The following is a 12,005-nucleotide window of genomic DNA, read 5'->3' on the forward strand; positions in this document are numbered from 1 at the left end:
CTGAATATGGATGAGAAGCTCAGATCTGTGTGGGTGCAAAGATGCTTTACTAACATTTGCCGCAGTAGTATGTAACCATTACCGACCATGCCAAAATGATTGATCGCAAACTTACCATGGCTTATGTTGCTGGTCGGATCGCAGAGAGTTTCAAGACTATTGTCTTGCACCAGCTTGAAAACACCATGTTAAATTCCATCAGTTTGTACTATGCTAATGTACTACGCTAATGGATGTCTGCGCCGAATAGACTCTGCACAATAGTTCTCCCACATTGCCTGTGCTATAGTGTCACGACACTGTTCTGCACGCCGTCTCTCAGCAGCATCAGCAGGCCCATCCCCAAGTTCCCCATGAGCCGCTCCATCCTCTCCGTCATCTATGATGTGGTTGTTCTCGTTGTATTCATCTTGATTGAGTAGGTCAGCGTCAGGGTTGTGCCTCCGAATAAAATTGTGCAAGGCACACAAAGCCGCTGGCACTTGTGCTTGAATGCTCATGTTGTACTCTAGCAGTAGTTGTAAAATTTGCCACTGGCACTTGATTACCCCGAAAATCTGTTCCACTACATTGCACAGTTTTGCATGCCGGAGGTTGAATAGTTCCTTTGGATTCTGAGGCCTTAAAAAATGCACCAGTCAAGAAAAGCTGTGAGAATGAGAACATGAGAACATACCTGAGGTTAGCCTGCCGCCATTCCTTGAGATGATAGTGCACACCGCGATACGGAACAAGCAGTGCGTCGCATGACCCGAAGCCGGCATCTGCGAGGAAGTATTTTCCAGGGGGAATGCGCAAGTCCTTTGTGTGCACGTCGTTCCAGAGAGCCGCATCAGCGACAGAGCCATTCCACCCACAAAGCGAGTAAAAAAAAAAAAGTCGACATCACACATGAAAAGACAATTCTGGGAGAGATATCCTTTACAGTTCCACATGAATGGCTGGTCCTCGATGGTGGTGAATGCACGGATGTGAGAACCGTCAACAGCGCCAAGGCACTGATCAAAAAATCAGACATGCCATCATTTAAGATTGTGGGAGAGATGGGAGTGTTGTGTTTAGGGAATTGAACCTGTGAGGAGTAAAACAGAGGTGTTGAAAAGAACAGTAACATGCACTTGAAGTACCTAGGGTCATAAGTTTGATCTTAGATGAATTATAATACAATATTGATTCTCTACTTACCATGAGACTGTATCCAATGAACATTGGAACCTTTCTCCAATATGGCAGGTCGAGAGCCCTGTGACACAGGTGTACAGAAATATTGCAAGCTGTTCCTCCACAGAAACTCCATTGCGGGACCTTACAAACCCATTGGCTTGTAGGACTTCCAACAAACCATTGAAAACATTGAGGTTCACACTGAAATTGTGTTTGATGCGATCAGGGTGACTGAACATGAGTTCCAACACCCACACTTCGCCCGTTAAAGTAGATGTGTGATAGGGTATACGCGCACAGTGGGTTAGGAAGTGTGTCTGATAGTCTATGAGGGCCTGGGCAACAACAGCAACTAGAATAAACATCAGGCGCTGTATACACCCTCGTTGCACCATCCCAAGTGGTCCATTGTAGTCAAGTTGTTGTAGGGTAGCAGCTGGCATGGTTGTCGTACAGCGCTGATGATCATTATCATATTGGAATCTGATACGGTAACCCAGCTTATATAATTATGTTGCATGTGACCACGAATCCGAAATTTGAAAATGGAATTCACTGTCCAAATGGCACCTAAGCGAGCAAACACATACCTATGTGTGTCATCAACACACGTCTCTCTTGTCATCTTCCCTTTGTGTTTGCTTGCAGCATTTTCACTTATTCGAGAATTCTGCGCATATAGTCATTACCTACATCAGATTTATATCTATTAGAATGACTAACACTCAGACTTCCAGACTTCCTTTGGGAGTCAGGGGTAAAAGCATGTTGGGACTTATGGCGTTTAGAATTGTAGAATCAGACCCAAACAGAATCATGGGGGAAATGGGCTCCTCCAGCCACTGTGAAGCACCAGTGTTGCATTATGACATAATTGCTGAGAATGAGGCATGGGTCAAATGTAACAAGGCCTGGGCTGATCGTAGGGCTACAACAACAGACATTGTCAATGACAATGAGAATCTCCTAGATGTTCCTGCCAAGGAACAATGGGAGTTATCTAATCCACAGCCTGTCAGCACAGACACTCCCATGATTAACCTCTTCAGAGATTATAATGCACTTACCCCTGGTTCACGAGCTGGCTTCAAAGCACTGGTGTCAAACATAATTGCCGTGTCTTCCTCTTTTGTTCAACCTCAACCTGTCACCAACCCATCTGTGGTGATGCCGACATATGCCTTCAATGACGGCAAAGTAAAATTCTTCACGTCATTTGACGACGTGTTTGAAATACCGAGGGTTATCATTGATTTAGCCAGGTCTCACATTCATGTCCCTCTCACCCTTCTGATGCCTTCGTCATTTGAGAAAATTCACACAGATCCTTCATGCATCAAGATGCGCAAAGGGATGATCCTCGATGATCCCAAAAAGTTAGTTTTGGATGTGTCTGGTTTCCTGGCAGAGACTACCCTTCAACTGGCAGATTTTCATGAAGCCACTGAAAATTTTATGCAGCTTTTAGAGCATATAGCTGGCCCATCCATCATAGAGTGTTTCAAATGACACTGCAAATTCTGCCTCTCACATAAGCCATTTGTCAACAACTATGAGGCAATTCTTGCCTTTGACATTGAGACCAGACATATGTTCTTCAACACCAAGGGTTTTCTCACTGAAGCAGCATATGAATGGTGTTGGAATGATACAATTACAAAGATCTCTCAAAAGAAGGCAGATGAGGCCTCTGCAATGGCCATTTGCGAGGCCAACAGAGTTGCTGCTCTAGCAGCTTGCCTTGATGGTTCGAGCAGCAGTAACAGATTCCACCCTTACCCTGCAGTCAAACCAAAGTTCAAAGGTACCATTTCCAGTACAGAGGGCAAGCCCTTTCAGAACTTTCATGTACTTACATGCCACCTAACCACAAATCATTTCTCGAACACCCTGATGTCATTCACAAATATCTATCTGCAGAATGCACTCTTGGCCGCATGTTCAGACCATCCATGCAGGAGCAGATATCACTCAAACTCAGCAGACACTTTGTCTCCTGCCCACTGAGTCTTGTCGAGAAAGTGGGAGACCAAGGAAAGTTCCACATCATCAGAGATCTCTCCTACGTCAATAAAGAAGATGGTTTCTCAGTCAATTCTCTTCTTGATGCTGACAAATTCCCTACTGAGTGGGGTACAGCTGCTCAGGTCACAGAAATTGTAAGTTCTCAAGTGTCCTTTGCACAAGTGCACACACATGCACTTCTTTCTTTCTTTCCTGCTACATATGTGTACATGCCCTTTGCACATAACTCACACCTTCAGTGTTTCTTCCTTGCACCTTCTGTAACCTTCATGCACCTTCTGCATTTTCCGCTGAAGGTGAATCAACTCAGCTCCAGGTCTAATGATAAATCTAAGTGAAGGACACAAGAAGCTGATATAGCGATCAATTGCGATGCCTAGGCTGCTATACTTGCAGGGACAAGCACGTTCAATCCAAGGGGAAGCAAGGAAAACAAATCCACAGTCATGCAGCAGCTGTGTGAAGTGAGTGACGTCCTTGTGAAGCATGGGAACACAAAATGTGAAATAGCAAAAATGCGAAAATAGCAAAAATGTGAAATGCAATATGCAAGGGACGAGGGCTCAATGAATGACAACTAAAGACTGCTAATAGATTCTGAATCTACCTATGGACATGATGGGGGAATTCCACTAAGGTAGGTGTGTTGTTATGTGTAAAGAGTGAAAAATGCAGACCTATATATGTGCCTTGCTAAGTGAGCCGAGTGTGAGATAATGTATGTAATAGGGTATGTAATGCTGGACAGTGGATGGATGCTCCTGGATGATAGGGCAATGAAAGTGTGGGAAAGCGAGTGATGCGCAAGTGCGGGAAGGTTGCGCAACATGGGAAAGTGTCATCCGATATGGAAATAGCTGGGGAAAGGCTAGGGAATGATGCTGCAAGTTGGTGCTGTGAATCTGAGTGATATGAACTGAATTACAACACATTGTGAGCCTGTAATAGTGCAAATCTCTACAGTGGTATCTCACATTCATGCACATTGCGCATCCGTCCTCACATTGTCTGCACATCCATCTGCCTGTCCTTTCTATGTCCTTAGATGTCCATTGGTGCATTTTCCCACTACATTCCTATTGTTTTCCCTTGCTAACACATGGCCTTGCACTATGTGCAAACCCAGGACCCTATTACCTACTTTGTGTACTATTTTTAGCTTGTTTGGCTTGTCACATTGGATCTGTGCACCTAGTGGTGTTTAACTATTTTACTTATACCATTCCTCTACTCTATATTCTGGGTCAATTTTCTGCCCACTTTCTCTGTGTACTTAGCTACAGGAGAATTTTACTCGTTGCAGTGACTATCTAAGTCTCGTGCACTAGTTGTCCGCCCTATGCCTTATCATCAGCCAACCTTAGTTGGGGTGATATCAGTTGTCTTGTCTTGTCTCTCTTTAGTCTCTTTCATTCATTCATATTTTGCTCTTGCTTGTGTATGCTACTTTTGTGTCATGTATCTTGCACTTTGCATTTTGCACTCATGCGTCCACATATCATTTCTTGCATTGCTCTTGCCTCGTGCTTTGCACATTCCATAGTCCTATTACCCTAGTAGTAGTTTGGTGTCCCTCTTTTCATAAGAGAGGTTTCCCTTGACTCAGACAGCTGCCCTTGGGTTGATATTTTACTTACACCTGGGACTATCTGTGTTTTCTTGGTTTAGCACCAACTTTCCCCGCAGTTTAGATTCCTCATCTTCAGCACACTGTAGAAAGTAAATCTCCACTGGGCTCAGCAGAAATGGTACTACCTAGACAACAATATTTAGGTAGATCTTTATCACAACCTAGTCTGCTATACTTGAGGACAAGTGTGTTCAATCCTAAAGGGATTGCTATATGGTATCAGTAGTATGAATGTGTCAGTAATGCAAATAATGAATGTCTGAAGCTATGAAATGATGTCCAATGGTAATCTGATGATGTCTGAGGGTACTTATCCGATATCTGAAGCCAAAGTGCGATGTCCGAGATTTTGGACTTCATGATAATAGGTCGGAAACTATGTAATGAGTGTCAGGTTGCGAGCAGTGTGTGCAAGCACAACAAGTGATGGAGTATGACGGTGAAGAAATGGTAATATTTTGCAAATCAATCAAGAACTACAAAAATATTCTGAAAGTGACCCAGCTACAGGTGGATGGATAAGTAAGAGTCACTACAGAGTATTTATCTATCTATGTAGGAATACAGAATACCATAGGTGAAGGTAGTAGTGATAATTTTTGGGTCTGATGTCCTATGTAATAAGACACAAGGTACTGCGGACTATGGGAAAATATGTAATAACACTGTCTACACTGTTAACAATGAAGATAAGACTAAGTGCACACCTAGTAGGGGCTAGTGGGATGTGACTGGACATAGGTGTGATTAGTGTTACCACGGCTCAGCTCGGGTTTGGTCCGGTTCAGTCATGTTTGGTTTTTGCCAGTTGTGCCTGTTGGTTTGAATATCCTAGTGAACTGAACCACTATTTCTAGCTCAGTCCAGCTTGAAGGTTGGCTTGAGCCGATGTAGAGACTCATGCATCTCACCATCTGATATAAGGCACTATACCATCACTATTCCCCTATATTCTGGCTCTTATCCAAAGGATCAGTCAAGCGTGTTTCCCATGCCTCCAACGTGCCACACACGCACATGCATCACACGCCAACGCGTCTGCATCTGCACTTTGTTTATAGCTCCTCGCACTTCCGCTGTCCATCCACCCATGTCCTCCCTGGTTCACTGGTGAGTACCTTAGTTATTCTCACATGCTGATGTACCTTTGGTCCAAATTCTGTACCCATGCATTATGTGGTCGCATTAGACCCTGACAATAAATTTAGATTAACGTTACTTAGCTCGGCTCCGCACTCGCATGTGCTGCTTATTATATTCACATGTAGTCAATTTTTATCTTAAAAGAAGGAGTGGTGGAAATATGAGGACTCTCTTTTTATGCACCCTTTACCTCTACGTATTCTGACCATAGGCAGTATCTAGCCTTAAGAATATATTCCCTTATCACATCTTGGCTTGGGTCTAAGTCCCTGAAACTCACACTCTGTATCCGCATATTACAACCCTTGTTGTAAGGCGCGCGCCTCACATACGCACACTTTGCATATCCACGCTTCACTAATGCACTTCGCCAATGTGTCACACCAACACGCCCCGCCAACATGCCCCACCAACATGTTTCACCAATGCAATGCATTCCGCTAACGCGCCACACCAATGCGCTTCTCTTACGTGTGCCTCACCTTCGTGCGTGTCCGCACTCGCGCATCTAATGCATGCATCTGCCTACACACCCGCCTAGTTGATGAAAGTTTCCCTCCATTTATTTCAGAGGAACTTCTCTCAGTAGCTGTCCTTTGGGTCGAGATGCATTCTCGCATCCAGACATTGCTGTAGAGCCCACTCAGGCTTTAGCTTCCTTTTGGCATAGTCACCATTCCTCACCTTCACTGACTCAAGCCAACACATGCAAACTTGAACCTTTCTTTCTCCTGCTGCGTCCTGCACCATAGTTGTTGTATCAACCACTGTAATATTTCATCCATAAATATCATAACATGAACAAGGTCCCTACTCGAATTGACGGAAGATTTAAACTAGAAGATATTCTGGGATCTGGGTCATATGGTGCGCTGTTCACATGATGTTGATTTAGATTTAACATGTAGACTCCACTTACCAGCTGTCATGTACCGCGCAGTGAACTTCCTAAATGACGATGTAGTAGCCATCAAACTTGAACCTCCCGATTCCATACCTTCTGTGGAGTGTGAATACCGCATCCTTAAACAACTCGAAGGTGGAGTTGGGATTCCCCGCGCCCTTTGGTATGGTAGAGAATCAGCATATCATGCTTTGGCCCTCGACCTCCTGAGGCCATCACTCCATGATCTCTTCCTTTCACACAATTGAAAATTCAGCCTTCCCACTGTCCTGAATCTAGGAGACCAGCTAGTATGTCAGTTTGTAGTAGGTCACTGCCAACTTGCTAACCTGTTTTCCTAGCTCTCACTGTCTTGAGTATGTTCATTCGCACAATTATGTTCATTGCGATATAAAACTGCAGAATATTTTGATGGATCTTGGCAATTCAAGCCAAACCTGCCTTTCTTGTCGATTTTGGTATCGCAAAGAGGTACTGGAACATTACCACTGAAACCCACGTGCCATTTTGCCAAGGTCAACATCTCACAGGTACTCCTGCATTCGCTTCAATCAATAACCACTTAGGATTGGAGTTGTGTCATTGTGATGATCTTGAGTCACTTGCATACATGTTGATCTATTTCTTGCATGGCTCCCTTCCATGGCTAACTAGCGACGATGAGGAGCTCTCCAGCTCTTTCATACTCGAGCACAAGGTGGATACCACCATTGCAGATTTATGTGCTGGGATTCCTGCTGAATTCACAAATATTCTCGTATACTCACATGCTCTCTCATTTTCAGAGGATCCTGACTACAACCACTTGCTTTGTGGTCTTTGTGCTGCAGAGCCTGCACCAGCTACATGTTCACTAGATTTTAGTCAGCCCAATGCTCCTATCATAAGTTCTCCAATCTCCAACAATGTAGCTGAGATCACCCCCCTGTGTATATCAAAGGCTACGCCTCTTCATAAATCAACTCATATGTGAGTAGTTTATTCCATCTTTGCCACTCACCAACTCATGGTTTGCCAGTTTACGCCCCTGCAATGACTCCCTATTCCCTGCAACTACTTTTACCCCACATCAGAAAAAGAATGTAGTATAATAGTCATTTGGTTTTCCTATTCTCGCTATCAGTTTGGAGTATATAGACACGTATAAATATATGTGTTTCCTTACATCAGCCATCACATCACCACCAGACTGCCCGGCACTTTCCGGAAAACCACTTGTCCCACAGACTGGCCAAATCCTGCACTTTCTAGCATGACTTCTGCGTCCTGACTGCCACATGGCTCCTGCTGCGGCATTAACTGTTCTAAGTAAGTTGTTTCATTTGTTATGATTCTTATGACACAGCGGCAGGGAAACTGACATCTTACCACCTTTTGCTGCCAGTGAAATTACATTCTAAATGTAATCCAGAGTGCTCTGGAATGGTCTAGCGACACCCAGATCTGCTTTTGATCGAAATATTGCAAGAGGTAGAACATTGACACCCCCCAATGTGTGACTCTACTGTCTCCCACTCACCAGTTGGCAGTGACCACTGCACCTGAACCTGATCATCAATCAGCCTCATGGTCCTTCAAATTCCGACTCCTCAGCAGCAACTCAGCCCCTTGCATTGTTTCTGTTTGCGAAGATCCCCGCCTGTATGGAGACTATGACATGTCACATGTTCTCCAACATGCCAACCTCCCTTCACAGTTCAAATTAGGGTATGGATCAAGCTTTGCCTGATTAATTCAACTGATTGTGATGTACTAGGTAATTATCGATCTAAATACCCTTATCACTTCCCGCATGGACACTTCCTTTCTTTTTTCAAGTGAATCTTCAAAGTGGGGTGGACATGGGGCCGCTTACAACTTCAGAAGTCGTGATGCTATTGAGGGCTACTAAGCGGTGAGGGTCTTATGCATGGGTTCAGTCGTCCTACTTGTTGTGCATTGCCACTAACATTACACATTGTGTTTAGACCCTACATCCCTAAAGATCCCCATTGCCATGACCCTATGGAGTGGTGTCTAGCCATCTACAATGAAGGTTTATATATGGTGTGGATTCTCATTGCATCTTTAGCACTACAATCACTAACATGAAATGTCGCAGCTATTGTTGGCCAAAGACTGATACTATGGTTATCATCCCCGCTGCTACCCTAGTCCCCACTGCTGCCCCAGTCCCTCTTGCTGCCCCAGTCCCCACTGCTACTCCCATCCCCATTGTTGCTCCAGTCCCCCCTGCTGCACCTGTTTGTCCTCCTGTAGCAACTACCAATATTGCTGCTGCAACTTCTGCTGCCCTCATAGGCAATGGAAGACTCCTCAAAGATATCTTGTTGATTGGGACAATGGCAAATGGATCGACATTAACATCAGCGGCGACAATAATGAAGGAAAAAGTTACCCACCTGACATCATAGTCAAATGCCCCCCACTTCAGACAACGACCAGCCCTTGCAGAACCAACACTGCCAGCCCTCATAGAACCAACACTGCCAGCCCTTGCAGAACCACACCACCAGCACTCTCAGAACTAATCCCTTGGCTACAAGATGACGACAAGGAGGCACAGGCACGACCACCACTGAAATCCATCACTTCTTTCGGATTGATCCAATTTCAGGCAAGCGCATATGTATACCATGTGAGTAAGTAATACATCTACAGTCTTTTTCTTTTTCTCATATTCTTTACCAGGGATATACTTAAGGTTGATCCATCCTACTGTGTTGCTGAATACAAGATGTGCACAGGCACTAGCACTCTTTGTTGTCATGTGGGCAAATATCATATGTATTACTATCTAACAGCACTTGAGAAGAATGGCTGGCCAGCTGGCATAAATGCTGTACAATGCCGCCTTGATGAAGGATGGACCCTTGCACAACTACTTGAAAGGCTCGAGGATCCTGCTAATACAATCAAATCACTAGGTGCTCCCTCCAATACCAGACGTGGTGGTTTGCTGCCTGGTGTCAAGATGTCAGCATCTTTGGATGATACCTTACCCAACTTCTCTCTCAACGAGTTGCATAGGCATATTGTGAAGTTCATCATAGCTGATGACCAAGTAAGTATATCTACTTTCTACATACTATTACTAACAGCCGTCTCAAGGCCATTAACATTGTTGAATGTCCTGAATTTCGTCGGTTGATCCTTCTCTTGCGGCAAGACTTAACAGACTCTGATATCCCTCATCGCTTGAAATTATGTCAACTGATCATTGCTATGTGGGATGAGTACTTTGAAGCTACAAAATGTGCCCTCGCAGTACGTGTACAGTGTTACAATAACATTTACTCCTATTCTATTTTTCTTTCTTGTAACCATGCCGCCAACTCTAGACTCATCTAGACCTGGCTATTCTCTTATCAAGCGGGCTGTCCGCACTTCTCTTCTTCTTGATTGTAACATAGATACTATCTTGCGCCACATGGCGGTTTCACCTATCTTTGCTATCTTGATAGGTTGTACTCTTTTTCCTATCTTTGTTACCATTCTTGTTGCGGCTGCGCTGCTCCCTTTTACCTATATAAACTCCATGTACCATAGTTGTATTCCTTAACTTAATCTACTGGGTTTTCCCCTTGAAACCTGATCTACTAAGGTCTCCACCCTTAGTAGCCTGAACCTTGATTCTAAGACAGTCACTCACTGTCTTAGCCTGAACTCTTGATTGCGGTAGAAGTGCTAAAACCACTCGCCGCTGATCCTGCATAGAAGCCACGGCTCGTGCAGTGTGAACCCTTGAACCAAGACACCTTCCTTGTACTAGGAAGGCCGACGAACTGTCGACTGAGCAATCTATCTTTGATCCTCGACAGCAGAACTATCCCAGTCATAACATACAGCTGTCGATGCTGCAAAGTCTCTTACGTGCATCTTGCAGAGTGCCCAAGGAAAAATATCCTTTACATCTGACCTCTGGTCAGATTCTAAGCTCTACCCCTTCCTGGTGCTCACTGCACATTGGATTGCCAAGAAAAAGAAGGATGTGGTGCTTGTTTTGAAGGTCACTCTAATTGCCTTTCATCATGGTCCCGGTAGTCACATGGGAAAGGCACTAGGTTCAACGATATTCAATCTCATTGAACATGCCAATGTGAAAACTAATGTCAGTGTTTAGTTGTACCTTGTAACATGCTCTGACTTGGTTTAGGTGGGGCATTTCACATTGGACAATGCTGGCAATAACAAGACCCCGATGGAAGAACTTTCGGGCCTAATGAAGGAGGATGATATTGTCTTTGATGCCGAGGATCACAGAATCCTGTGCTTCCCACACATAATCAATATTTGTGTGCAGCACATCATCGATGACCACTCCACTGCAAACCTCTCACATGTGGCCAACCCTTTGGTAGTCGGTCCTAACACTTTCAACAAAGTGTCATACATTAGGGCTCTGGAAGGTAATGTTATCACTTGGGCCAGAGCCCTTGTGCATTAACCCTAACTAACTTGCCTATTGGACATCTTTGCTTCAACTCTAACAAGCAGGAATGTGACGACATTCCAGATAATGTCAAAGCCATATAACCCTTGATGCTTGTTGTTTTTGTTTCCTGTTTCCTGCTTACCACTATCTATACTTGTCACCTTTTGATTCTTACTCCTTCTGATGCTGCGTTTGTCCTTAAATTTTATTCATTTCTCCTTGAACGCTCGTACTCCCAACTTTCCACGTTTTCCTCAGTGAAATTTTGACCTGGGGATGGAGCAAGAAGATTGTGATCAACAGTTTCCAGGTAGTTCTACGATCTTTATGTCTTATGTCTTGATTGCTGACATTGACACAAATAAAGCAACACATTGACCGTGAGGTTGCAGAACATGAGCTCATTGACTGTCTCTTTATTTTTGGGACACCTCGTGCAAAGACTCTTTGTGATCTTTCTGCCTTGTTTGGGCTGGAGCCCATTCCTGACCTTGAGTTACCTCCGGCATCTGTTACGACTTGGATGGTGTCTGTTGGTGACGCTCAAACAGAGCTTGTGTCGTCAATGGTCTGTGGACGTCCTTGGGCTAGCCCAAGGTTAGGGGTCGTACTTGGCGTGTCTTCGGCAAGTACGATTTAATGCCTATGTCCAAATCGGGTAGCTTATGTCACGTGGGTACGAGACGATAAGCTATATCGGCCTA

General features: G+C 44.4%; 3 protein-coding genes across 3 annotated transcripts; all 3 read left to right on the forward strand.

Moving 5' to 3' along the window:
• Positions 1 to 1,878: 1,878 nt before the first annotated feature.
• Positions 1,879 to 3,825, forward strand: EDB93DRAFT_1106297 (uncharacterized protein; the record flags this gene model as incomplete). Its single annotated transcript, XM_041447600.1, has 5 exons — positions 1,879 to 2,540; positions 2,751 to 2,968; positions 3,085 to 3,323; positions 3,570 to 3,653; positions 3,784 to 3,825. The coding sequence occupies 5 exons, from the start codon at positions 1,879 to 1,881 to the stop codon at positions 3,823 to 3,825; spliced, it is 1,245 nt and encodes a 414-aa protein (XP_041304842.1).
• Positions 3,826 to 6,759: 2,934 nt separating this feature from the next.
• EDB93DRAFT_1253273 (kinase-like domain-containing protein) lies at positions 6,760 to 7,957 on the forward strand (the record flags this gene model as incomplete). Its single annotated transcript, XM_041453427.1, has 6 exons — positions 6,760 to 6,829; positions 6,885 to 7,029; positions 7,146 to 7,156; positions 7,208 to 7,222; positions 7,298 to 7,835; positions 7,885 to 7,957. The coding sequence occupies 6 exons, from the start codon at positions 6,760 to 6,762 to the stop codon at positions 7,955 to 7,957; spliced, it is 852 nt and encodes a 283-aa protein (XP_041304843.1).
• Positions 7,958 to 8,992: 1,035 nt separating this feature from the next.
• On the forward strand, positions 8,993 to 10,279 carry EDB93DRAFT_1106299 (uncharacterized protein; the record flags this gene model as incomplete). Its single annotated transcript, XM_041447601.1, has 5 exons — positions 8,993 to 9,259; positions 9,301 to 9,508; positions 9,614 to 9,930; positions 9,978 to 10,133; positions 10,208 to 10,279. The coding sequence occupies 5 exons, from the start codon at positions 8,993 to 8,995 to the stop codon at positions 10,277 to 10,279; spliced, it is 1,020 nt and encodes a 339-aa protein (XP_041304844.1).
• Between the last annotated feature and the right edge of the window lie 1,726 nt (positions 10,280 to 12,005).

This window comes from Suillus bovinus (genome assembly GCF_016758785.1).
Source record: "Suillus bovinus strain UH-Sbo-P2 chromosome Unknown EDB93scaffold_56, whole genome shotgun sequence".
Lineage (NCBI taxonomy): Eukaryota > Fungi > Basidiomycota > Agaricomycetes > Boletales > Suillaceae > Suillus > Suillus bovinus.